The following is a 25,872-nucleotide window of genomic DNA, read 5'->3' on the forward strand; positions in this document are numbered from 1 at the left end:
GGACAGACGAAAGTTGTACATAATTGTTTATTTGTTTTAAAAACTTTACATTATGTGAAAACCCCAAATCTGACACGAGTGAAAGAGACGCCTGTTAACGAGTGAGCTGTGTGTTTACATAAGGCCCACTGCGGGTTGTGTTGCACGATGGGGCAAGAGGAAGTACTTACCGTATAGGATTATAGGTTCCTCAGCCCCGCGAGAACAGCCTCGCTTATTTATAATGAGCCGATTGTTTAAAATCCAGCAAGGTTTGTTTCTGCAGCATCGATCCCTTAAAACATGACTACAAAGAGAAGCCGTATAATGCGTTATTTTTGGAGCACGTTAAGAAATCTCTCGGTGGCTATTTTGCATTGTAAATCCGGGCCGTTGTGATGCAGGCGGCGCGCCGGCTAAACAAAACGGAGCGAAGCGAGCGAGTCGACACACACACACGCGCACACACAGTCGCAGGTCCTGCCTTGACCACGTGGTCTGTATTAACATAACTCCATGAGCGGAACAAAAACATTCCGCCGGTCTTTACGGTCCTCAAACAATTCCGAAATTCCTGCGTTGTTGACAAAATGAGATTTTGTGACAGCTGTCAAAGGAGTGAAGTGGACAACCGTCCTGTGGCGCTGTTATGTCCGCGAGGACGTCGCTTTTGTTTGGCTTCTCAGCGCGGAAGGCGTGTTGATGAATAAAACGGTTTAATTAATTCTGCTGCAGTCTCATGACGTTCTGACAGTGGTAATTTCACAAGTAAATTACATGTTCTAATCCAATGATATCTGACGTTTAGGTCAGTAACATTCTACGCTCGGGAGTGCCGGTGGTGAGCGGTTCTAGACGTCGGACTTGGGTGGATGTGGCGCAGGTTCAAATCCTGCCTGCGACCGTAGCACTAACTTATAGACCTGTACTGTATTACTCTCCCACTAATTATGTTTGATATCATTCTCGTACAGGCCAGTGGCCCATGAGAACGGGCAGAATATGTTCTCAAACTTTAAACAAAAAAGTTTTATAAATAAATACAGTAGCCGATTAACCTATTGTACATTTTGAACAAAACGTATATGAACAAAAGTTTTGTGAATTTAAACAGTTTAGCGTGTAAAACCCCCAGGAATTAATTATAAGGCACTGGAACCATTGTAAAATTTAACAGGGACTGCAGTGGAAGAAATCTGAAAAATCAATTAGATTACGTTTGCACCGGAGTTTTAAATCGAAAATCTGTAACTTTGTCTGCCAACGCTAGTTGCTGAAGTTTGCAATTTGCGTTTGCGACGCAGTACACTGTTCGCTCCATTTTATTCTGTAACTGAATCAGAAAAGCCTGGTGACACACCCAGTGTATAGAATGTCGAGTGGGAGTGTGGAGGAGGAGTGCTTGTTGTAGCAGCGTGTCTTATTTTGGCTAAACATAAGAGTTTTAATGGAAAAGACATTTTTTGTATACTTCCACATAAAACCAACTTACTTCCACCAAGGATACAAAGCAGAAAATAAACATAAGAGACCGAGAAACTTCTGGAGTTAGACCTTCAGTACTGGCAACAGTGAGATAAAGTGGTAGCGATCTCTTAAGTGATTTAAATAGAGATAATACAGGTCCTTTGACGGGAGAATTGAGATGCGACGGCAGCATAAAAAACTTTCTTCCAATGTCAAGTAATGATTTTGAAATTTGCAATGTTTGTTTTGCACATATAATTTACAAGAAGACTTACGTGTAGATAGGCAGGACGGCAAGCGGCGTCAGTAGCAGACCAGCCCTTGCAGACTACGCGCTGCTATTCGTATTCTAACCGAAGTCGGCAATCATTTCACCGACTTCCATCGGAAACCATATTTGCAAAGTCGTAAAATTGTTTGCAAGTACTAGAAGTTGTGGTTTCGAAGCGGTCTTTTAAAAATTCTCGATTACAGTCGGCAATAAACGTTTGTAACTCCGACGTGTATGTGACTTAATCCCAGTAATTCCCCAGTTTTCTTAATGAACTCTTTAAGATTTAATGCTTATTCAGGGTTATTAATTAAAATTAATACATAATTTTGTCATCATTCTATGAAAAAGCCTAGCTGTAAAATTTTTAAAGTACCAGGGATGTTATTAACTGTTAATTTATGATTCTCTATGAACAATTTTTTTCGCTATTCACCCAGTGTCGTTTGACCGCACAATATGCATACAAAATGTCACACACTCTTCTTTGTCCGTAAGCAAGGGGTTCCAGTGAACTCGTCACCCGCCTCTTCTTCCCACCCACATTCTTCTCTGGACCCTTGTTTGACGATTTGTCAGTTTTGTGGTCTAAATCTTGAGTGAGGTGGAAACAAAAAGGGACGTGAATCGAGTCTACTTCCCTCTCCAACGAAGATACAACAAAGGTCGTCCAATCTTGTGACAATGTAAACTAAACCTTTAAATTATATATTCAGTTAGCATTGTTACTTTTTAGAAATAACGAAAAAACAAGCTTGTTAGTTATGTTATAAACATTTTCATACCGGGCTAGTACGTTGGAATATTTCATACTAATTAACAACATAATCCTACCGACTCAATAGGAAGAAGTAGGTACATTTGGTGACAACTGAAATATTGATGTGGTTTATTTTAGAAATGCAGCACTCCAACTATGTTTGTACGAAAACAATTACAAAAAATGAACAGTTGCTATCTTCTAATGAAATGGAGGTACCGTTTTAACGCCACGATTTACAAATATTTATTTATAAGATCAATTTTAATGGCAAGTTTGAACTTATTTTAGCTTTTCTTTTGCCGCGCCGTTCTCGTTGATCTAAAAAATAATTATGGGGTTTACATGTAGTTGATATATCGAAAACACCTTCGAGATACAAAAATATCATCTATAATAACACAGTATAGGAAATGTTATATACACAAATATCATCTATAACAACACAGAATAGGAAATGTTATATAGATCCGAAACAGTATTACTTTTTCTATAGCTCCGTAAATATCTGAATGGTCGCCATACTGACGTGAAGTGGTATACCATGGGCCAAACAAATGAGAGAGGATATTTATAAGATCAAATGTGTACCAAGTTTCAATTTGTTTGGGCTGTGTGTGGGGCAGTTATCATTTCCACAAGCCGCTCTATGTATAAAAGTGATTTTTGAAATTTGCGCTCTGGGAATCATGTTCAGTAAAATTATGTAGAAAAAGTGTTTCAAAGTGCTAAAATGAGGAAAATACAATAGGCCTATGTTTATACACAATCTACATACCTATTGTAACTCGCACGAAAACAGCCCTATTACATTCGAGGCGGTGTTGCCAGTTCACCAGCTGTTCTCGCTATGACGTGTTACGTTCACACACGCGTACTATCCGCTTGATTTTCATATTGCAAAACAGATGAATGAACTCAAATGTACTGTACGTATACCTTTTTAAGGTAATAGCCGATGCTGTTGTTTATTGCAATATATGTTGATACGGACCGGTAATTAATTGTCTATACACGTAAATCTGGCAACAGTACAGGATGCGGGGTGCTGATGGGGGGGGGGGGGTAATCCACCGCGGCTACTATCGTAGCGCCCTGCATTTTCGTGCGCCCTGCTTTACAACGACTTATATATTGTTAGGTCTGTGGTGTAGTGCTGAACAGGGTCAGTAAGCGTATAAACTAATCGTATAAGCAGATGTTAATTAGAACATTAAGAGTAAATAATAACTCAAAATGTGTTCTTGATTGCCTTTGGGAGTTTAGAATATTCGCGGGCTCTGACGACGACGCAGACAGTGGGCGGACACGGCGCACTGGGCTACCGGAACCTTTGCGCCGCGGGGCAGTAATTTTGCGTAACCCGGCGGCCGCAATCCGATCTGCCTATTTTCCCCTTGACTTGTCGGTGAGTGTACCGGTACCGGGGCGGTATCCGGTGACATCGGCTCCGGTTCCTACCTTTGTCGCTGCAAACCTTCGCCTCACCTTGACGGCATTTCCAGATAGAATTTCACAAAACAACACAACTGCACATCACGAGTTGTCACGGTCGGTTGAGCGACACTCGGAACTGTGTCTGCACGGGCCTTTGGAGTCCTGTACAGACTCCATTATCCCTGCCAATAATAAAGTCGTTTCCCGTAAGAAAGAAATGGGTCGCCAGCAGCGCTAGTTTTGGTGGAGGTCACAATGCAAAGTTCACATACGAAGTGGGTTACACATATGAGGGTTTAATTTGTTCTCAGATCATATTTATTGTAGATTTACACAGTTGAAAAGCCGACCGTTCGACATATTAAATTACTTCACTGTAAGACAACTATGTAGAGAGACTGCAAGTCGGTTAGCTAGCGCTCAGCCAACATTTATTTACGTGTCTTACGGTGGTTTAAAAATGTATCAATTATTGTTTCATATTATGAACCTTTTAGATATTCTCCCATAACGAAGATTGGCCTGACTAACGACCGAATCCTTCCTTAGAAGAAATTCCTCTATCGGCTTCACGAAACATCAGATTATGTGCTTATACAATGCAAACTGGTTCTCGGGTCCTGCATTGCAAATATGATGCTTCAAATCTATTTAAAAGGACGGTTTACCATTTTTAAGTTTATTTAAATTTATATTAGGCAATCCAATGAATTACATTGAACAGAAACAACCCAACTCTGCATTGTGCCAAGGCACCTACCCCGTTTTGTCGTTCAATGAATCATTTTTGTGTTTTTATTTTGTTATAAGCAGCGACATCAACAGTTTTCTCTAGCTGGACGTTGTATAATTGTGCGTTGTATACAGTTACCTAATTTTAAAATCAATGTTTATATTCCGTCAACTTTTCCACTAAAATAAAATAATTGTGTTTTCCATAATAGCATTGCAAAAAGGCATCGGATGCAATGCTACTGAATTCTGATAGGTTTTTATAGTATCCAATATTATCACATACTACAATGGTGTGATGTTGCAAATTATTTTTATAATTAGTTAAATAAAAACGCTTGGTTAAAAAATCTAGAATAGATTACGTATTTTATATGAATATTTTTCCGGCACATCAAACGATTGTGCTCTTGAACATTCCACAGCAACAATGTAAAATGTGTAGACGCACTTCTCTTCCGTAGCATGTCTAATGCCACACCAGTCAGCTTGACATACAACCAATAGTCAGGGAACTAAATGTTACATTGCATCCGCTATCCATACATAGTCACTTAAAGTGGTGACGTATTGCTATTATTTATGTGTCTGACAGACGGTTTTAGTATATAAAGCTAGGAAAAATATAATCTGAGAAAATTGATTATGTCATATTTTTAACCCTTTTGATACCATCCAATTCGGACATCCAGCTAAAATAGCTTGGCTGATGATCGACGTCTTACATAAGAAAAAGAAAACTCAGGTTTTGTGTTTATATAGTGCGACTTGGCTCTCTGCTCCTGGATCATTGTTTATTGCTGGTTCTCTCTCCCTATCAGAAATTGCACTGTAAGCAGTACATGAATTGATAATTATTTACAAGTTGGAGAAAACAGCCGGGTAACAAACGGTGAACACAATTTCCGGTGCGGGCATCTAATGAACTGGAACATCTTGGTTGTTTCGTGTCGAAAAGCTGTCATCTTGGCCACCGGGCTCATTTTTGGCCAGAAGCACCCGAAATGAGGGTAGTAAAGAACACCGCATATTTCCTGGAAGTAGCGGGCCGCCGTCTATAATTACGTCACGCTCTCCACGGCCTCTTTAATTGCTTTATTTACTGACCGCACAACAATCTTCAATCATGATTCCTCTTCTGCCGTCAGCTGATTGCCTGGCCGTGACGATCTGGACACGCCTGTCTTGCGTAACACAGCGTTTCTTTTATTCCTCTCGGTGAGGACCTATCGGTTCATGAGGCGTTATTGTACAGAGCAAATCGATTCTTTTGAAAGACTCTTCTATTGTGATTCCGAACAGAAGGTGAGATATTTGCACGTGCTTCTCGCGCATATTTTCCCACTGCATTTTGTGGTGTCAAATCTTTAGTTTTGTAACCTCGGTTTGCTCGTGTTCATGTGTTGATTCTCGTAATTAAAGTTGCATACAAGAATTTATATATTTTTGATCCTTCTATTTTTTAACATCGCGAATTTTGTTCCTAACTCTTGATTGTTTATTAAACCTGCTGAGGAGTACTGAGCTATGGCCGTCAACCGAACTAGGGTGTAATAGAAATATAGAGTAGATAACATTAACATTAATGGACTCCATGGAGTAAAGAACACTTAATAGTCGTATCCATTCAAGATGTATTGATATATTATAAAAATCCAAAATAATTCCTTATTTGCACTACCTAGGCGTTGAAATTATACATTTCTTTTCAGAAATTTGGCAAAGCATGATAATTTTTAAACACGCAAATTCACAATCAGTGCACTCATAAGCAGTTTCTTTTCTTTTATGCACTCATAAAAGAAGGGGTTTCGTTGCTTGTAGACTAATGAGATCACTTTAGTACAGACAATCACTCATTTTACCACAATATTTGCAAAACGGTCACATTCATTCACTCCAGTAGAATAACAGAGAGAGGAGTTGGTGCAAAAGAATGACAGGATATTTGGCGGCAAAGCTGTGATTATATATTCTGTCGCTAGGAGGCAGCACCTCACAGCAACTATTACTTTAAAAATGTACCAATCATAATAGTACCTACGCAAGAAAGCCAAGCCACTACAGAAATTAAACAACCGCAATATAGGTAATTTGAACAAGCCCGTGATGATGGTTTAAACTGTTATTATTCTTTTGGAATCAAACTGCTATAAATGTCAGAAATATTTTGAAACCACTTCCAGCTACTCAACAGATTAAAGCATGATCAATTAGTATTTAGTGCTTTATATATTTATATGGGATTGGCCTTTGACATTTGAAGTACTTTGAGAGATCATTACAGTTTTTAGGGTATCATTACTAGTACAGGTAGGGTACAGCTCAATTGTTCAAGAATGGTTTGATTTACAGCATGAAAAATCTATAATAGGACTAAGATTTAAAGGTTTATGGTAGAAATAACCTTCAGTTAAATTGCTTTGATAATCTTAAACAAGTCCTAATTTTGATTCATTCAATTCAAACTATTTTTGTATTAATTACTGCACAACTTTTTAAGTTTTTGTAATGTACAAAATATTAAGTAAACATAAAATTATATAAACACATTAAAATATTTCCTTTCAACTAACATAACTGGGTTTAAGCAGCAATGAAACAATCCTAACATTTCTAGTAACAAATTGTGGCATTTTTTCATAAGTGAATCAATAAGAGCATGTTGATATTTAGCTAAAACATTGCACGAGAATTGATTTTCCAAACATTTCTTGTCCTTGTTGGTACAGCAGTCTTTTTTTAGTAATTGACTTAATTGAATGTTTTAAGTTTACTTTAATTCCACATTTCTAGGTAAATATTTTTCATCTAATAAAAAAAGTTGATTACATAACAACAAAGAACTAAATGAACAACAGTTATATAAACAACATCCTACAAACTGCATCATGACTTTCCTACCAAATAATGCCTTGATTATTATCACCCAATGGTGTAAACTAAGAATTGGCTTTGGGAGGGGGAATGAATCTATTGACAATTACACCTGAATGGGGGCATAGATTAAATCTAAATTAAATATTTCCAATTAAAAGTAAAACTGTAACTGCTGTATTTCAAACCAATTGGATTTCTATTACACATGTATTTATAAAAAACTTAGAACTTTTTGGGGGATCTATCTCACTCATCTTCCCTCTTAGTTATGCCACTGTTTCATCAGTTGGGAAGAAAGGATAGTTTCTCGGTCTGACCGATATTCTGGTCTGTTCCAGGAGTACCAAGTGGAGTATGTGATCGTGAAGGCGGGTCCATCGCCCCGCCCAGGCAGTTGGGTGCTGGAGCGGTCTCTGGATGGCGAGCTGTGGCGGCCCTGGCAGTACTTCGCCGTCACAGAAGACGAGTGTTGGTCACGCTTCGGGGTTCGTCCTGCACCCCACAACTCCAACTTCCAGACCGACTCCGAGGTCATCTGTACCTCCTTCTTCTCCAGGCTCAGACCACTGGAAGGTGGAGAGGTATGCTGTCTCACTGTCACTACTGTATAACCTAGATCTGTATACCTGGTATAGACTCATAACCTAGAAATCTGTAGTCTATTGGTTAACAGTAGAAAATATTGCAGTGTCAAAAATGTTTAAGAGTACCATATTTATTCCACATAAATAAACCCAAGTGTTAATACAAATCAATTAAATATCCCTACAATGCAGGCATCTAAATGATTTATCAATCTGCCAAGCATGATAGAAATTCACAGACCAGTAATGGCATTGCCTCATAAGGAGCTTTTAAACTATCTTTCTAAAAGAACTTCAGGACAGTCGGATTAGAAGTAAGTTGCGTTCAATGCAGTCAATCTGTAAACATCCTCAGACCAGTGTATTGAGAGTTTGACATTGTTAAATGATAAGTGGCCCTAAAATATGTAGTTTTGCCTGGAAATGATGATGTTCTTCTTCTATGAAGGTTGTATCAGTGACTTGGAATTTACAAAAGTTCAATCTCGTCTGTTACCTTACATATTTTATCCATATTGTCCTCCTTGTTTTGTTAGATAAGTTCCTCTCATAGACCAGAGGCCCATGAGGACCTGCAGAGTAAAGGTGATCAGCTCCCTGTTTTTGTAAAACATGTTGGGATAGTCTATTAGTTGATCTATTAATTTTGAAGTGTTATCTCAATATGACAATTGTATAAACTACAATTATCAACATAGGAGCAGTATCATTTCCAGAGATATAAAAGGATTAACAGTTCTGAAACTCAAATTATTTCTAAAAAACCTTTAATTTAACGTTTTCACTTTATTTTTCAAACAATCGTAAAGCCTATTTCTAGGTTTGAATTAACTCTGGTTTTTTTCTCTTCTGTTAACTTCATAAATATAGCTATCATTATAAAAGAGAAGTAATTTTAAAAGTAATACATATTAAAAAATATGAGGGTCAAAAAGTACCAATAAGTAAAATATTATTCTTGTTTTTTTTAGCTAGAGAGTAACAAATGAGTTGCCATTATGCTTACCCATAAGACTAATGTAAAAATAATAGAATTTTACTTTTACCTTTAATTTTGAACTTCTGACTTCAAAATAGTAGAGTTCTTCCTTACAAAAACAGGATTCTATGTACTTGGGACCTTTTTAATCAAAAGTTATCACACATACGGATGACAACGACACAATTTTAACAAGGCAATGTTAGGACCCTAATAATATGAGGATTGTAAGAATGTTATTTGATTTACTTATGTTTATAAACTTAAATCCAAACAAATTTTATTTTATATTATAAAACTCTATTTTATAAAGTATATATTCTAAATTTTTACTATTTAGTTCTTTGTGTAATTTTGTAGAAATATGTGTTGTTGAAAAGTTTTGATACGGCCACCCTTTAATTTAAAATATTTTAATTTGAGTGTCTGCTAATAAAAATGTATAAATGTTACCAGATTCATACATCGTTGGTGAGGGGTCGGCCTGGACTGAACAGCTCGAGTACAGAGCTAGCTAGCTTCACGAGAGCTCGCTACATCAGATTGCGTCTCCAAGGCATGACAGCTCAGAGCTCCAATAGGTTTTTCAAAAATGCTGACTTCCCCAAAAAACTATTCTACACTATCAGGGACATCACGGTAGGAGGCAAATGTGTCTGCAACGGTCATGCTTCGGAATGCAGGCATAGCTCTTCTACTGGGGTGAGATGCTTTCATAGTTTTATAACGAGTTATTTCATAATTAAAAGGATAGAAAATAATGAAAATAAAGGTTTATTTCTCCCTTTCTATACAAGCAAGTTATAGGTAATAATTTCTTACCTATAACTATAGCTGCTACTTATCAAGTTATGTGACAGCTATTTATAGAAAAATCAAATAAAAATACACAATTACAAAATAGACAAATAGTCAATAGACTTGTTGAAAAACTGAGAGTCCAGTAATATAATAACTAATGTATTTAGCTCAGTGGTGTCAGCTACAAGTTTAACAAATAATACACTAGTAAGTATAAATGATAAATACAAATACAGATAGTAAAATAAATAGCAGTATTAGGGTAATGTTTTAAATCATATCTATAATAATAACCAGAATATATTACAAAGATTGCAAAAGATTATTAAAACTGATTGATTAGTTATTTTCACCATTGCAACTCTTCCTTAAGAAATTCTAAGCTTTCATGCTCAAGTAGCCAGATCTTAAGCTTCTTGTGAAACTTTGCCAAGTTCTGAATAATTTTAAGATTCTGGGGCAATTTTTTAAAACACTTTGGTTTAGCACACTGGAAGCAATGTTTGAAAATGGATTTATTAACCTTGGGTAATCTAAAAATCTGTTAGGATAGAGGAACAATTGGATAATTTTTTTATCCTAAGCATACTAAGAAGCACTCCTTAGCTTTCAATATTGCAATACTATACATTGGTAATTCTTCACAAGGAAACATATAAATGACTATTTATTAATTTAAGAAATATTTCATCAATAAATAACAAATGATTAATTTAATAAATAACACAAGTTTTTTTCCATTGCTATTCAATCTGTTTATATCTGACTTCCCAAATCGTGTGCAGAACTGCATGGTCCACCAGTACACAGACGATTGCCAGCTGCACCCATTCTATACACCAAGGAGCCCTTTTCCCTAATTGATGCTGACCTTGGATCAATTTTAAAGTGCTCAACCAAAAACGGTCTCCAACTTAACATAGGAAAGTGCAGCATCCTTCATCTTGCTCCTCACAACATTGTATAGACCTTAGGAGACCATGGTGTGAGTGCCATGCTCAGAGGAGGGAGTAGTTGGTCTGTGGCTCAGTCGACACTCTTGGTGTCTTATTAGACAGCAGCCTCAAGCGTACCACTGGCAGGCTGAAGAAATTCAGAACAACAGTTCCCAGTTCCTTTAAAACTCAACTTATCCAGTCTTTGGTTCTATCAGTATATAAGTACTGTAACGCTGCTTCCGGTAACAGTGCCTCGAGGGAGAATGTTCGGAGAGTTAAAAGAGTTCAGAACTTAGCAATTTGTTCTGTGTTTTCTTCGAGACCATGTGTATTCATGTCAGGATAAGTTGGAATGTCACCCGTAGAGATTGTATGCAAGGTGATGACCAACTGTGGTATATTGTTGCATAGAGGCCAGAGATCTTAGTGCAACTTGTCATGACCATTATCTTCACTTTTTTTAGAGTGTGGCGTGAGGTGAAGAGGGGAAGGTTCTCAAACCAGTTAAAAAAGTTTTCATTACCTCCCTGAGTACCTCAGTAGTTTATCAAGTAATAGTTTTAAATATAATTTAAAAAATCTTTTTAGGATAAAATAATCTATTTTTGTTGCATATTTGTCTGCACAATTTAGCTTTTAGGTAGCTTCAAACTCTTTATTACAATAAATAGCACTTTTATTTATTTATTTACCTAGATAAATATACAGGTAGAGATTCAAAAATACATGCAGCACATTAGACTGTTTGGCTATCTGCAGGAGACGGAGTGTGAGTGCCAACACGACACCTGTGGAGCTCACTGCGATCGATGCTGTCCTCTGTACCACCAGGAGCCGTGGCGAGCTGGAACATTAATGGACGGAGCACCTTGCCAGAAGTGCCAATGCTTCGGCCATGCCACCTCCTGCCACTATGACCCTGCTGTGGCTGCTGCCAGAATCAGCCTCAACATCTACGGCACCTTCTCTGGGGGTGGAGTCTGCAATAACTGCTCCGTGAGTCAATATCTGTCTTTGGTCAAGAAAGGCTGTTTTGAATTAAGGAATTACCCTTTATATCAAAAGATAAAGTTGGAACTACAGAGCGTGTTAATTATGATATTACATACTTTACCTGAGCTAAAAACACAAGCACAAAATAGCTCATATGATTGAAAATAGAACAAAACTAACAAATAGTCAGTATTTTTCTCAACTTCTATGACTGTTTAATCCTGGCACAATATCAAAATGGGGGAAAATAATATTTTTATAGAAACATCTGTTAACTTATCTAGTATTAATTTTTCTTATTTCCATTATCAATTTTCTATTTTAGAATAGTAATGTTGTCTGACAAGAGTTTAGCAACACAGCACATTGTAGTGTCATAATACCAATTTGTAACACTGGTTTACATGAGACAATGTATATCTTGTAGTGCTTGCTTGCACATTTAATTTTGTTTACAGGACTAAAAATCATTGAAGAAGAAAGACTTGTATAACCTCCCAACTATAGCTTCTCAGAACACAAACATGGACTTAACAGTCATACATTATGCACATATGAATAGAGGAAATATTTTATTCATTTTCCAATTGTTTAATATTCAACAGAAAAATCATCAAGGACCTACAATTGACACAGATCGTTCTGTCTATTCTGTGTTCAAGCACATAATGTTTTGTTTTTTGTTTTATTGCCTGTGGTATTGTATAGTCACATTGAAGTGTACAGATGTAATAAGGAGAGAAGATTAAAAACAGTATATTCCAGTAAAATAAATATGTATCATGGGAAAAAATTTAGTACAATACTTTATTCCTATCTCCATATTAAGTTAAAATAAATCTAAGATTAATTTCTTCTTCTGATTATAAAATTATGCAATTAAACCAGTGTAGGATAGTATTGACATAGTTATAGTTGTTTCTTGAATTTTAAGGTGTAATCTAAATATATATGAGTTTTAGACCTTAATAATGTGTAGTTGTATCCTTGATTTGGTTCCTTGCCAACCGGACTCTACTCTCTGCCATTTCTCTGTCTACAGAAGCACACGGCAGGTGTGAATTGTGAGCAGTGTGAAGCTGGCTGGTACCGGCCCCTAGGAGTGAGACCGGATGCTGACCAACCGTGTGTACCGTGCAACTGTCATCGTACTGGCTCCAACGGTCTCTGTGCCAGGGACGACTCACAGGGCAAGGTAAATTAGATCACTACAAAGTTTAGCAGAAACATTTAATAGGTTTGTATTAACCCTAAAAGTGCTGATGTCAGCGAGCAGCTCATAGTATTAATATCGCGCTATGCGAAGTTAGGTTGGTGTTTACCGCAAACAACATAACATCCATAATTGATAATATTTCTCAATGTATTTGATACAGGCCCTATTAATTTATTCATAAGCTGTTTTTATTTTTTCTGTCTCAAAATTCATCTGTTGAAGTAACTGTTTTGACTTTGCCACATTTTTAAGGCTTTTCAGCAGGCTAAACGAACACATTTTTGTTCATGTATGTTTTCTAAAAAGTAAATGTACAAGTTGTGTGTGTGTGTGTGTGTGTGTGTGTGTGTGTGTGTGTGTGTGTGTGTGTGTGTGCGTGCATGTGTACGTATAAATATTGTTTTAAAGTGTACATCAAGGAAATTTCAAAGCCGAACTTAAACACAAGAACTTTCTATCATAATAATTGATACCTAGATTTTCTCTTTAACATTCATCTCTGCAAAACAACCCCTTTAAAATAATGTACATATTGTGTTATGCTTAAGTTCATGTTTTTACTCAACTCCTTGTAGACCATCCTCCATTGGATGTGAAGAGTACTTAACTACCTTAAAAACTATTCCAGTATTCATTTTTAAGTTTAACTTTCACAACTTGAGCCAAGACAAGAATATTAAACCATCTAAAGCAGGACCTACATTGTAAAGGTTTTAAACTTTAAACCAGCGTAAGTTTTTAAGGAGTGAACCTTTTCAAGTTAGATTTGTGGTATTGTACTCTACTCATAGAGACCTGTAATTTGATGTACTACTCGAACTAGGCTCTAATTTAAAAGTTCCTTCTGACTCCTTATGGGCCATCTCCCGACATGACAAAAAAATGGTTGTTACTTCAAAAAGTAGATTTATAGGTGCAGTAATGATGTGCCAAGTTTTATTGCTTTACCTGTAGTTGTTTTTGGGAATGATCAAACCCTTGCGGACTTTTTTTACACCCTGTATAAATAGTATTTTTGAACAGTGACTTCTCCACATTTAGCTTTTAACTTTAATGTCAATGTTAAAAAAGTAAAGTTTTTAATTGTGGAACTGGCAGTGTTGTGCTTCACTCAAGTGGCCAGCCAACTTTTGGTGACTCTGCACTTCAAGTTGTGCTGAATATAAGTCTTTTCAGTGTAACTATAAAGGGAACAAAACAGGAGCATTCCAGAAAAACCTTTTTTAAATTTTAAAGTAGCAAAATTGTACCGATTGTATTAAATAATAATTCTGGGGTAACTGGATTACCGGTGGAAGGAGTAGGCCCAGAAGAATGATAAGGACTGGACTGTGGACTGTACAAAAGAGGCTGCTATCGGCGAGGTGCGCATCGCAGATGGCAGTGTTTGATAACGAAATTGAGAGGTGGGGTGAGGTAGACGTGCCGTACCTCCGTCTCAGTTCATCGGAAGTGATTGTAACGAGTAGAGTTAATAGTGCTTAGAGTAAATCTTTTTGCTAATCGTCATTGAACCTGCATCGAACCTGCGGATGCTTTCAGCAATTGTTTGATTTATTAAATCTCTAACACTGAAGAATTTTTTTGATTTTTAAATCTCTAACACTGAAGAAATTTTTTTGATTTATTAAATCTCTAACACTGAAGAATTTTTTATTTTAAAATCTCTAACACTGAAGAATTTTTTTGATTTTTAAATCTCTAACACGGAAGAATAATTTTTAAAGTAAAGTAAAGAAAATTAGTAACAAAATAAAAATTGAATTTTGAAGATAAATTAAAGTGAAGAATTGTCAGATCAGATTAGAGTGTGAATGTTTGAATTTTGAAAATTGAATAAAAGACAAGCTGTAAGACCTTTGTACATTTTTGGGAGTGAAGAATATATTACAAGTTTGAATTTAAAAGTCATGAAGAAGTTTTTATTTTAATTTTAATTCCAGTAATTATTTTTAAGAAGAAGTTTTATTTTAGTTTGAACTTTATTTATTTCAGAAGATTTTCTTTTATTTTGAACCTTCACAAAAGATTTAAATTTCAAAGCTAACCCCTCATGTGCCAGTAAAACGGTACAAAATATTAAAACATCTAACTTTTGCAAAAATAAGTTCAATTGTAGAAAATTTACATTTTATATAAGATTTTTGTTCAAACTCAAACTCAAAATTCTTTATTGTTGTTGACAATGTAAATTGCATAACAATCGTCAGTACATAAAGTTACTATAACTAAATAAAATACCTTAAATCTAAAAGTTTTTATCAATTAAAAAACCATGTATGCCGTAGTATTCTTTTAGAATTAAAACTTTTTTAACTTTTACTAAAGAGTTTAAATTAGTGACCTCTTTGAACCTTGCGGGCAAGTTGTTAAGAAGCTTGATGCAGGAATAAAACATGTTATTCAAAGAAGGATGTCCTATGTTTTGGAAGGGCCAAGGAATTATTATCTCGCAGGTTATAAGTTGTTTGTTTTATTGGAAACAAGTCTTTATTTTTAAAGGCAAATGTCAAGCATTCCAGAATTTATATACTAGGAAAAGTGAGTAAATTATTTTCTCTAAAAACACCTTTCATGATTGAGATCGATGGAGTCTAAAAATGACACGTTGAAAATATACGTTTTATTTCAGATAAAAAAAAACATAACTAGAACAGTACAAAGTTTACCAGTAGATGTTTGGCAAAGTGACCCAAAATCGTACATGTTGAACAGACTAAATAGGCTATTTAAATTATGCTTTGTAACTACTGCAGTGTAAATTAAAACTAGGGAGAACTGTATAGTAGTTAGCCTAGTTTGAGTTGAACAGTGGGCATGTTGTACATGAAGCCAGCAGGCACGTGTGAGTGCAAGGTGGGCTACGCGGGAGAGAGGTGCGACTCGTGCGCTCTCGGCTTCCATAACTTCCCGACCTGCGAGCCGTGCCCATGCAGCCCTGACGGAGCCCTGGCCACCCACGACTGCGGCTCCAACTGTGAATGCAAGGTGAGATCCTTCTACAGGTGGTTTGTCTTTTCTAACAGCTTGCTATGGAATATTTATGTCATAGATCACTTATATAAACACTGTAAAAAGTGGATATTCTGTAACAACATAGTTCCATGCTTAAATCATTATGATTGTCCTTGTATTATTGAATAAATTATCTGCAGCGTTGTTCCCATTACACTGCAGTTTAGTTTATAGTAGATGCTAGTTGATTAGACATTTGTTATTTGTATTGGTTAGCCTCCTTGATTAAACAACATCGTGGTATGCATGAAGGACATCATCGGAAAATAAATCCTGGATGCTAAGTTGTCCACAGACATCCTTGAAGTCAGTCATCGGCAAATAAGTGTAAAGGAGGTTCAAGTTCCAAAAGTTTGGAAAAAAAACTTTAAAATTGCACCAAGTGGTTTGTTTAAAGCTAGAACAAATTTACGAGATCTTAAAGTTCAACAATTTCCAAGGAAAATATTCCCGAGATCCTGAGTTTGGAGGATGTTTTATACTTGTAAACCATTCAGTGTGCAGCCCCCTCCAAAGTTATTTTATGTACACGCCACTGATGTCAGTGATAGTGTACAAAATTTCTATCACTTCAAATTTTTTCATTTTGCTGCCTCAGGCACGGGCGTTTGTTACATCTTTAGTTATTGTCTAGAGTATAATGATAATGAAATAACATTGAAGTTATGGTTTTTCTTACGAAACATAATAAATTCACAATACCTCAATTTTAAACCCTTCTTGGACAGATGAGCGTATATCCCAAAATATGAGCAAAACCATTCATGTGTGTACACAATTGTTTAAAACGTTATTCATCAGGAGTAATTTATGAAAATATAAATAAAAAGCCACGAAATACGAACTGAATAATGATTTTTTAAGGGAAATTAGAGTTGTGCGTAGGCAACACTACAGTAGGATATATCAGCATGCTCATTTTGTCATAAAACCATCAAAAGACCATTTGATGCAAATTTACCCGATCACACACTAAGTTTTACATCAAATTTGTCAGAAAAACGTGTTGTTATAAACTATTTTTGTACTGAGCTTATAAAACCTATTTTGCTGATTTCATTTATCCGCTAAAGTTTATATAGGGCCGGGATTATTGGGTATGCGTTCTTTTAAGAGAGATAATTTTTATCTCTGGAGATACCTACATGAGAAGTGGGATAATTGGGATGAGCAAGTCAGTCAGTCAGGAGGTATTTAATTAAATGCAATTCCTCACATTAACACGGGAGTTGCAAAGTTTTTACACTGGAGTTCGTACAAGTGGAGTAACACTTCCACCAGTTTTACGACAGTTTGAGAATTGTGCACGGTTGTTGCAAGCGTGTACCAGTTTTTCCAGGCCAGTACTTAGATTTTAGTATTCCAGTACTACAGTATCTACAGTACTTAGATTTTACAGTATCTGTTATGCAGAGGTAGTAGTGGTTTAACGACCACTTTGGAGACTTTCTAAAATGATTACCTTTGAAAAAAAAAAACAGATCCAGCCCTCAACCAGGAAAATGATTCTATTAGCCTACAAACATTGTGAAATATAACTAAAATTTTTTTGCATTAAGATTTATTTTTATTGCAGACTTTACATGATTGCAGACTGTGATAGGCTAATTGTTTCAGTATACCTGACCTAGCTATGACTTCCTCATTGAGTCATGAACTTATTTGTGGCTTTTCCCTAAGAAATAGCTCATATAAAATGCCATCATTATGTTTGGCAAACATGTCCTGGGCAAACGTCATGCCCAGCATAAAAAGTTATTTGCCAAATATTTTAACATGTTGTTACACGCCCATGTGGCAAAGTTCTTCATGCATAGATTTTCATGAATATTTTATTTATTTGGGAAAAGTAAGAAAAAAGCATTATTCTCATCCCCTACCTCAACTACCTGATTTAGGGTCAAACCAGTCTGTAGCTGTCTTTACTGATCGACCATTAAGTTATGTATGCACAATTTGTTAACGGGTGGACTGTCATTTTGACTGATGTGATAACTAGTGAATAATTACTTTACTGTTTTTTATTACAATCTGATTGCTTGGATATGTTTAATTAGTTTGTATAATAGCTGCAGAATAATAAGTCAGCAGCAAATTGCTAACGTTGTGTATAGTCACGGTACATCACTAAACGTTTTCATTTTCAATGTTGAAGGAAATTTATAACTTTGTAATTCATGTAAATTATTTTGATACAAAACCTGTATGTATAAAAGACAATGAGCCAACAGAGAAACCTTCTCACAATTTATATGATTTACTTGATCTTTATTGTTTGTGTAGTTGTTTTTACACGATGTGAGCAAATTGACAGCAGACGTGTAATGAGTTGATAATAGTTGACTGAGAGTTCCATTAAATTTAGACAGGCAATCTTTGTTATATGAAAGTAATGCAACTGCATAGTATATTGCATTTGAACAAATAAATTTGTTCTTGATCTGTAGTCACAGAATGCGAGTGGTGGATGGCAGTGATAAGGGCAGTTTGGTATCAACCATGGGCATATAAAAGGGGGACTCATGGTGGTTAATCACCAACAATTTTCTAAACACAAACATTTAAATTGCATCTAGTAGTTTTTTTTAAATAATAGAACACATTTATGAGTTCTTAAAGCTCAATAATTTCCCTAGGGAAGATTTGCAAGCCCCTATTTTTAGAGAGTATTTTATACCTTCTCAACCATCCAGTGTGTCAGTCCTCCCCCTGAAAGAATTTTCTATATATGCCACTGGTATCAGCTGAATTACAGATTTTGTGCTTGCGTGTTGGTATTAGTGGATTCCAGTGGTCTGTCAATGACTATCAAGCTTGTGGCTGGTGATACAGATCCATGTTCTGATGCTGCTCTAAAAATTACATATTTGTTTGGGTCACTTACATTATGTTGCATTATATGCACTGAATGTGGACATTGTTGTTAGCATTTTCCAATATAGTTTGGATAGAGTTCCTTGAGTTACTTATGCTAGAAGTTATTTATGTATAGTCCATTAAGCAAACACACTGGAGATGACATATTTTTAGATTTATTTTCTCCTCAGAGCAACGTTGAAGGAGATCACTGTGAACGCTGCAAGCCTGGTTACTTCTTCCTGGACCGAGACAACCCGGATGGCTGCACTGAATGTTACTGCTCGGGAGTCACCCATTCTTGTGTCGAGGCTTCTGGATACCGGCTCTATGAGGTAAGTTCAAGATTTGTGTTTATCATTAATGCAACGTATTCCTAAACATAGTATTTGTCTGGCTGTAAACGTTTGCCATCAGTATTAAACTTATATGATTGCCTCTCAGATTGCTGGGCCACTACAAGTGGCCATGGCTGTTAGGTGGCTGGCTCTGTGTTAGGTCATTGTTTATGACCACATCCTGTCCCTCAGCTTGACAGGCCACACCTAGTGGCCCTTGTTGCTTTGCTGCTCACCTCGTCAGGCCACTAAGTGTGGCCCCACTGTATTGCACAATCATAAAATTCAATTCTTATCCCGTTGTACCTGGACAGTGCTGCAGTTTCTAGGCCAAATAAGTAATTAAATTAATATTTCTTAATAACATCATTCAGAATAGTTTTTTTTTTTTAATTCGAGTGTCAGTGTCACTGTAGCTGCTATAGTGCATCCCATCAATTTATTAAAATACTAGTGCATTTGGTGGAGACAAAGCTCAAAATATGGAGACAGGTTTATATTCTGTTGATATTAGAGACCTACTTGAGTTTAGTTGTATATTTATTCTGCAAATAAAAATACTTTTAAAATAGATCAACATATAACTGAAATTCAATATTACGTGGTTTGTTTAAAAGCGAATAATAAATAACCAATCGATAAAGTTTCAACCTTGGAGCTAAACAACTTTGTAAGTTATATGAGATTTTCACTTAAAAAGCTAAAGGTCAAATACTGCCATTTAAATCCGAGTCAAAGTGGTTACATGATTAAACAAGCACCCAGCGAGCCACTATGCTGCAAAATTATTTAATTATTTTGTTAACAAAGTAAGAAATAATTTATAGCTTTTATCTTATTTACATTGTACACAAGTATCTTAAAACTTGGGATGATAACAAAACATTAACGTTTAACTCTTTTGGTTTACGAGTTCACTAGAAGTTTGATTGTGGTACTTTCTAGACTGTCACTAGTTTTTGAAGATTTAAAACTAAATTCTTTTATGAATAAATAAATGAATAGAATTAGTGGTAATGGACATGTTTTAATTACATTTATAAGGATTAATAAAGGATAATGGAAAGTGGCTCAATTGAAGAATTGTATTTGAAGACAAGTAATGTTATAAAAAATGACAAAATGAAATTCATAATTCAATTATTATGGTAAATATTATTGAAGTTTTATTGCAAACAACTGATTTTTAAACCAAATTGTTAGACTTAGGACTATTGTGGCTGGCTTCAAATTCACCTCACATTACAAACTTGTGCACTCTTCGGACTTCATTCTCTTAAAGCTTTTGACATAAAACTTGATAGGGTCTTCCATGTTCTTTAACTAAGGAATTAGAGACTTGAGACATGTTTAGCTTCTAATGCAATCTGCTTGGCCATTATTGGATGGAAATGAGAATAGATTTTGTTACTAACACAACAGAACTCTCACTCCATGTGCTGCAAACTTCCCTACATTTTAATTAGCCTACAAAAGTGCAAATAGGAAAAATAATAAGAGATATTTTTGTATCTATATAAATGTTTTGATTGCTCCAGGTGAACACACTAGCCAACTGGCTGATCAGTGATGCCAACGTGTCACGTACAGTGTTGCCATCTGTGGATCCAGACACCGGCCTGTTGTCTGTAGGCAACTATGAGTTGCCAGGTGTGGACAGCTACTACTGGCTGGCTCCTGCCGAGTACCTGGGCAACAAGTTGACCTCCTACGGAGCCACCCTCACGTTCCGAGTCAGCTGGGTGGTGATGCGGGGTGACACAAGTGGCAAGCCCACCATGGGCCCCGACATCATTCTGGTGGTGAGTACTGTAGACATTGCTACAACTCCTATTGTTGCTTGAAAATGGAATCAGTTATCAGTTCTCACTTATTCCTAAACGTTCATCTGTTTTATTCATGTGTAGCTTGATGGTGAGCAGTTTACGGTTTAAAACTACTGAAATAACTCACTTCTATGGGGAATAAATATTGTAAATAGTGTGATCATAGTATTTTCAAGAAAATATTTTGCAATAATTGAAGTAGTTACTGTGTTTTTATTTAAATACAAAAAGTGGTTATTTTAACTCGTGTTTTTTTTATCTCAGGAACGTTTGTTATAGCTACATAATTTTTAAGGACTGCAATGGAATGCTAATTGCTTATCGTCTTTAATTCTTCTTTAATTTAAAAATCAAACAATCCAGTTATTAGATTTTATTTTTGTGAGGTCTTTCGCTTTCAACGAAAGCATCATTAAACCCACAAAACTTAATACAAAGCGGTTATAAATAATAGTTAATATAAGCAAACTTGTTCAAATTGTTAAGGACTGTTTGGGACAGATATAGCTACAATCTAAAGTAAAATAATCATAATATGAGGGCTATTTAGAAAGTAGATTATGTTTCGTTCTGCAGCCTCTAGGGGCAGGAATTTTTGCGAATATTTGATGTCAGGATGTTTTCCTGTTCAGTGGCTATCCAGTCTGGTTTGTGAGAGGTTACTGTCACTCCTTGTAGTTTTACAATAACAGTTTAAAATCTGTGACATGATTAAAAATCTTGCGAGTTGTGAAGTGCGGTCGTGTGGTCGGTAATACGATTTTTGTTGGCTAAGCCCAATAAACCAATAGAGTTGAATTAACATTATATTATGAGCTAATATTTTATCGAAGTTTTGGTGACAATGTCAATGCATTTTAACGATGTTATGATGACTAATAAAGATTCTTGCTCCCTTAATGTTAAGGCTCTTTACAGCCTAAATATGAGGGATTATGACTGCCTCCTTTGACTGGAAGAGGGTGAAATAGGGCTAGCCTCCCTTCTTCCAAGGTAACATGACTGAGAAAATCGGTTTTATCTTTCCACATGGGACCTTGACAGAAATTGGCTCCTACTCCTACCCCTAACCTTTCCTATTCTGAATATCTTGTTACTCAGAAAGCACTGCAAAGGTTCTTTTATAACTAAGTGCAAGGGGTTTTATCATTTCCTTATCCTAAGCGAACAAATAAAAAGACTGTGTTTTCAATCTTTATTGTTTTGAAAAGTCTACTGAAATGAAAGAACAAATTTACTTTATATTAAGGTATACAGATATAATAAATAAATGAAAAGTTCAAAAAAAACATAATTCAATAAAACATAGTTACATTTTTTAACTTGTAGTATATCTTATTCATTCCCAGTGTATTATTCAATGTTTTCGTAATTATGTTTTGCCTTCAAAAAGTAAACTGCAACATCGGTAGTGAATTCAGTATAATAACGTACATTCTTCATATTACAATTCCATATCTTTAATAATTTCGGTGTTGTACAGGGAGAGAATGGAGTACAACTGGGCTACGGAGAGAGCTGGTACCATCAGAACAACATGAGCGTGACGGTACAACTAGTGGAGACCGGGTGGTACGAGCTGGGTGGTGGTCCGGTCACCAGACCTCTGCTGCTCAGCGTGTTGGCCAACATCAAGTACCTGCTGCTCAGAGCGAAGTTCCACACAGACCAAGTGGAGGGTAGGTCAGTATCGTTCATCTTAAGACTTTGGCTCAATGTACCAAACACTTTCATGTGTAATTCTAATTAAATGTTTGAACACCTGTAAAAAATATTAAGCAATAGCCAGATTTCAGTTCTTCTTAAAACTCAAGATGAATTCAAATTGGTCAGTAAATTTTTGTTTGTTTGATATCGAACTGTATATTTTAAATGGAACTTTGGAATATGTCAAGTTCTTAAATCCTCATAAGTTTTAGGAAACGTGTCTTGTATTCTCAAAATGCTAAAATACATTTTGAATAAATATTGAATCAAACAAAATATGTCAAAATAAGACTTTTTCCTTATGAACTTGGATTAAAAATGCCTCATTTAAGTGATAAAATTTCCCAAATTTAGCATAAAATTTGGATTTTTTATTACAATAGGCAACCTTATTAAAAACCACATTTTGTTTTTTAGATACTTTTTGTGTAAAAATATCCTTGTTTATATAAATAAAATAATTTGTAATATTTATTTCAAATTTATTTTGGAAGTTGCATTTAGTTTTAAAAATGAGAACTAACGTAAAAATGCAAAAATATGGTATTTTTAATAACAACTTATAACAATGGTAATAATTTAAACAAGTTTTAGTATTGGTATCTAATATAAACAGTTATTTCAATAACAACTGTTAAAAAGTTGGGCATGAAGATGAAGAGCCTGAGTAGAATGTGATAGACTGAATGTAATATTGACTTTCATAGCTTTGACTTTATTGAAATTCTCAGGAGGAGGCACGTATAGACCAATGTTTATTAGACAAAATGTTTTATTATTGACTTCTGAAACAATCTGCAATAATTGTTTGCATAAAAAAGTATATATCTAACTAAATTCTACAAACCTGTCTCTGTAAAAAAGCAAACAGAAAAATTCAACAAAATAAGATATTACAAAGTTAAAAAAACAAAACCGCTAGCGGTTAAGGAGTACAGAATTTATCACTATTGCCATATTCAGAGTTGACAAATTAATTCACAAGGTGAAGTATGATCTAGTTGGCCACTGGTTGTTGGTAAGGAGTTGTCAAACATTAGATCAGTGTTACTTTGTCAGTTACTTTGATGCAATAAAATTTGATTCATTAGTTTTTATGATGAAAGGAGTAATAATATGTGGACAGCTCTGAATGGTTGTATAACAAATAATTGTGATGTGACAGCTTGGCATTCGCATCAATGGAGACAGGAGTGCTCGGACTCGGGGGTACCGCAGTAGGCTATGTGGAGCAGTGCCATTGTCCTGTCGGGTACAAGGGCTTGTCCTGTGAGCTCTGTGACTTCGGCTTCGCTCGTATACTGTCTGACGGAGAGCGCCACCACGCCGTCTGCTCAAAGTGCAACTGTCACGGACATGCAGAGACCTGCAACCCAGTCACTGGGCAGTGTGGGGTCAGTGTTACTATCGCTCACATCCAACATTTAGCCGAGTCATGATTGGTACACTTGATTGTAGTATCTTTATAAAGTACATTATGGGTGGATTTAGGTCGTTGCGAACATAGTGGAGGGTCATAGATGTTTCAGTTTGTAATGCAAACATAAAAAGTACGTGTTAATTTGAGACTGACTAATTTTTATATATTTTGTTCAGCATTGTTTCTTTATATATCACAGGAATGCGCCAGACCGACACACATTATTAATAGTCATACACTATTATACTGGTCGTTTTATATATGCATCTTATTCTCATGTATTAGTGCAAAATTTTATATAAAGCTTTTGGGGATGCAGAGCACTCTCTCGCACCCCCGTAAGTCCACCCATGAAGTACACATTCTTTAGTCTCAATTAATAATATTGAGCTTTGAAATATTCACTATATAGCCAATGTGTTGTGAATGATGAGTTTAGCTCAAGTTCATCTTTCTCTCGGTGCAGCATGTGCAATTGATGCTGTAACAGACTTAACTCCTGGAACCTGGAGTTGTGTTCATCTGAAGAGATAAAAAAGTCAAAGACAACAGTCTTTGTAATGTCTAAGTAATGATGCATAGTATGCTCCTGTAATAATTTTTTTTTTTAAGATAATTGATTTAAATAACTCCATGACTATCCCAAAAAAACAGTCTCCATCACATTCCCGTCCGAAAAAAACTGTTTTTTTCTTTTTTTTGGTGCCCGTTCCAATCTTGCATTCCACTGTTTGAACTGTATTTTTGTTTCGATTGTATAATAGTGTATCCAAGTTTCATCTACAGTAATTAATCAGTGCCAAAACTCTCACATCAACTTATTCAAACAACTGTTACATAAAAACTGTGCACCCAAAATGCCTGAAACTTTGGTGAGTAACTGTCAACGGATAAACAACGAAATTTAGTAGCTGTTATTAACAAATGCTGTCATCTTCACGTTGAGGTTGGAAACTTTTCAGACCATTCTTGTACATTCTCTTGGAACGTGTATCAGAATGAGCGGTTTATGACACATGAAACTTGCAGGAGTGTTTACACCACACAGTGGGTGCGAATTGTGAAAGTTGCGCTGCGGGGTACTACGGAGATGCCACACTCGAGTCTGCGACAGCCTGTCAACCCTGCGCATGTCCACTGACTGTCCCCGGCAACAACTTCAGCCCCAGTTGTCATGCAGAGGCAGACGACTACGTGTGTACTCAGTGTCCACAGGGCTACTTTGGCCGCCATTGTCAGGAGTGAGTATCAGCAACAAGGTTACGTCGACGGATAAAAATTAATTAATCTTTAAGTTTTATTCAATCTTCAGAGCAATTTCAAGAAAAACTACTTTAGCTTAGGTAACATTATTGAGTTCAATTTCCATGTCAATAAAAATAATATAAATGTAACTTGCTTAGATTTTCATCGTCTTTCACATGATATTTAGCTAAAACAAATAAAGAAATTTTACATTGTACAATATTTTCAGTCCAAACATAAACAAAATAAAAAGTAAATACAAAAAAACCCCATTTTGTTTTATGTTTGACATATTTTACAAATTTTCAATCCAGCTTAATTGTAATGGTATTGTTATCTGGTATTATGGTATCTAGCTTTATTACATAAAAAAGAATGATAAAAATGTGTAAAATAATCCTTTTTCAACAATATTGCTTGTAAAAATG

The 25,872-nt window shown here is 35.7% G+C and overlaps 1 protein-coding gene across 4 annotated transcripts in view; it reads left to right on the forward strand.

The window, feature by feature from the left end:
- The window catches only part of LOC124364643 (laminin subunit alpha-1), a 180,843-nt gene that overhangs the window by 96,083 nt on the left and 58,888 nt on the right, over nucleotides 1-25,872 (forward strand). For all 4 annotated transcript variants that reach the window (XM_046820269.1, XM_046820271.1, XM_046820270.1 and 1 more), the window contains exons 3-12: nucleotides 7,865-8,107; nucleotides 9,546-9,791; nucleotides 11,588-11,824; nucleotides 12,864-13,016; nucleotides 15,870-16,025; nucleotides 19,100-19,243; nucleotides 20,785-21,048; nucleotides 22,556-22,755; nucleotides 23,945-24,173; nucleotides 25,229-25,440. In XM_046820269.1, coding sequence (XP_046676225.1) covers nucleotides 7,865-8,107; nucleotides 9,546-9,791; nucleotides 11,588-11,824; nucleotides 12,864-13,016; nucleotides 15,870-16,025; nucleotides 19,100-19,243; nucleotides 20,785-21,048; nucleotides 22,556-22,755; nucleotides 23,945-24,173; nucleotides 25,229-25,440 — 2,084 coding nt within the window. The remainder of the gene's footprint in view (nucleotides 1-7,864; nucleotides 8,108-9,545; nucleotides 9,792-11,587; nucleotides 11,825-12,863; nucleotides 13,017-15,869; nucleotides 16,026-19,099; nucleotides 19,244-20,784; nucleotides 21,049-22,555; nucleotides 22,756-23,944; nucleotides 24,174-25,228; nucleotides 25,441-25,872) is intronic.

Source organism: Homalodisca vitripennis, chromosome 6 (assembly GCF_021130785.1).
Source record: "Homalodisca vitripennis isolate AUS2020 chromosome 6, UT_GWSS_2.1, whole genome shotgun sequence".
Lineage (NCBI taxonomy): Eukaryota > Metazoa > Arthropoda > Insecta > Hemiptera > Cicadellidae > Homalodisca > Homalodisca vitripennis.